At 43.3% G+C, this 2,500-nt stretch overlaps 1 protein-coding gene across 1 annotated transcript in view; it reads left to right on the top strand.

The window, feature by feature from the left end:
• Positions 1-861: 861 nt before the first annotated feature.
• LOC310816056 (dedicator of cytokinesis protein 2-like) overlaps positions 862-2,500 on the top strand; it is a gene marked incomplete at its 5' end in the record, with an annotated part of 14,959 nt that continues 13,320 nt past the window's right edge. The window contains 3 exons of the mRNA XM_083686064.1: positions 862-869; positions 1,440-1,518; positions 1,815-1,915. Of these exons, the coding sequence (XP_083542190.1) occupies positions 862-869; positions 1,440-1,518; positions 1,815-1,915 (188 nt within the window). The remainder of the gene's footprint in view (positions 870-1,439; positions 1,519-1,814; positions 1,916-2,500) is intronic.

The raw sequence follows: 2,500 nt of genomic DNA on the forward strand, positions 1-2,500 counted from the left end.
GTCCAAAAAACATTCAAAAGTCAATCATATCTATATACAAATACACACACAACATTGCACATTTGCAGTCTCTCACACACACACACACACACACACACACACACACGCACGCACGCATATGCATTCACACACTGACATGCCTACTATTCATATCACTACTGCTACTACCCAATATTATTGTGTTTCTGCTGCTAAATACTACACCACCTTATGTTATTGTTTTATTATGATTATTATATTGCATTGCATTATAGATTTTTTTGATTGTTGTTGAGGAGCTAGCTTGCCCTAAGCACCGTCTACGACTGTGTTCTATGTCTTGGATAAAGAAAAACGTTGATTTGATTTGATGTGCAAACCCAGTCCAATAACGCAGGTCTGATATTGTTCATCTGTTGTGAGAGTGTGCAGGTCTGGGCATGTCCTTGAGGGATGGTAGAACCCTGGGGGATTCTATCAGACGGGACTGGAGGCTGAGGCTCTGTGATATCACACTTGGATAGCGTCTGGTTCTGGAGGGGAGGATAGATGATAGAAGGAGTGTGTGTGTGTGTGTGTGTGCGTGTGCGTGTGTGTATGTGCGTGTATGTGCGTGCCTCTTTGTCTGTGTGCAGGTATGCGTGTGTGTGTGTGTGTGTGTGTGCGTGCGTGCGTGTGTGTGTGTGTGTCAGAGAGAGAGAGAGAGAGAGATGTCTACAGGCCCAGGATGTGTCAGATAACCCAGCAGAGTGAGCCCGGGAGAGAAAGGACTGGGGTTCAGGAGAGATGAACCGATAGAGAGAGGGATTTCTAAGGAGAAATGAAAGAGAGGGGAAGCAGCAATTGTGTCTGCTACAGAAAGATAGATTGGGTCTGAAAGAGATGGAGAGGTGCGGAGGAAGCTGTCTCATTAGGATTAACTTTTCATATCACACAAAGTGAACTTTGAAAAGCCATTTTGATAAAACACCCTAGATTCCATGTTTACGATATCTGTCTATCCCACCAGACCCATGCACCGTATGGATATGTCATAGTGATATGAATATCATATCACATGGATATTTCTATCACATAACATTAATATTTCTATCTAACAACATTGGTATTTCTATTACATAACATTGATATCGTGTCACAGTGATATATCTGTCACATAACATTGATATCATATCACATAACATTCATATTTATATCACATAACATCAGTATTTCTATCACAGAACATTGATATCATATCACATTCATATTTCTGTCACATAATATTGATATCATATCACATTGATATTTCTATCACAGAACATTGATATCATATCACATTGATATTTCTATCACATAACGTTGATATCATATCACATTGATATTTCTATCACAGAACGTTGATATCATATCACATTGATATTTCTATCACAGAACATGGATATCATATGACATTGTTGTTGTTTTCATCTGTCTGTCAGAGTGTTCCGCAGAGCCATCAACACCTACGCTGACACCATGAACCTCAAGTTCCTCAACCACAACGACTTTGAAGAGCAGGTGCGTCAAACCTGGGCTGTCTGGGGCTGTGTCTAGAGATGGAACACACTGGCTCATACTAATGCATTCTCTCCCTTCTCCTTATCGCTCTCTCTCCCCCTCTCTCCCTTTCTCTCTCTCTCCCTCCCCTTCTCTCTCTTCCTCTCTCTGGCTCTGTTTCTTTCTCTCTCTCTGTCTCTGGCCCTGTTTCTTTCTCTCTCTCTCTCTCTCTCTCTCTCTCTCTCTCTCTCTCTCTCTCTCTCTCTCTCTCCCCCCCCCCCCTCTCTCTCTCTCTCTCTCTTTCTCTCCCTCTATAGTTGTGGAATAACTATTTCCATTTGGCCGTGGCGTTCATTACCCAGGAGTCCTTGCAGCTTCAGCATTTCTCTCCTACCAAGAGGAACAAGATATTGGCCAAGTGAGTGAGAGGCTCTGTCTTTCCCGCCCGCCGGCCACGCCTCACCAGTCACAGCACCGATAACGCTGATCCTCATCCTGCTAACCCAGCCACTAAGAAGACTAGCGGTTTTTTTCCCTTCGCCAATGACGCTTCAGAATTACCACTATCCATACAAAAACAGTTGGAACACCACGTTGTCGTCACACTCAATTGAAACATGTTGGATTGCTGCGATATTGCCAGTACATACGTATATACACACTCACTGAGAACTTTATTAGGAACACTATACTAATACAGGGTAGGGCCTCCCTTTGCTCTTTGTTAGGAACACTATACTAATACTGGGTAGGGCCTCCCTTTGCTCTTTGTTAGGAACACTATACTAATACTGGGTAGGGCCTCCCTTTGCTCTCAAAACAGCCTCAATTCTTTGTGGCATTGATTCCACAAGAGATTCCTTTGAGATTCTGGTTCATGATGACATGATTGCGTCACGCAATTCCTGCAGATTTTTCAGGCGCACTTTCAAGCTGCGAATCTCCCGTTCTACCACATCACAAAGGTGTTCTATTGGATTCAGACCCGGTGACTGGGAAGGCC

The sequence above is a fragment of the Argentina silus genome (assembly GCF_951799395.1).
Source record: "Argentina silus genome assembly, chromosome: 15".
Lineage (NCBI taxonomy): Eukaryota > Metazoa > Chordata > Actinopteri > Argentiniformes > Argentinidae > Argentina > Argentina silus.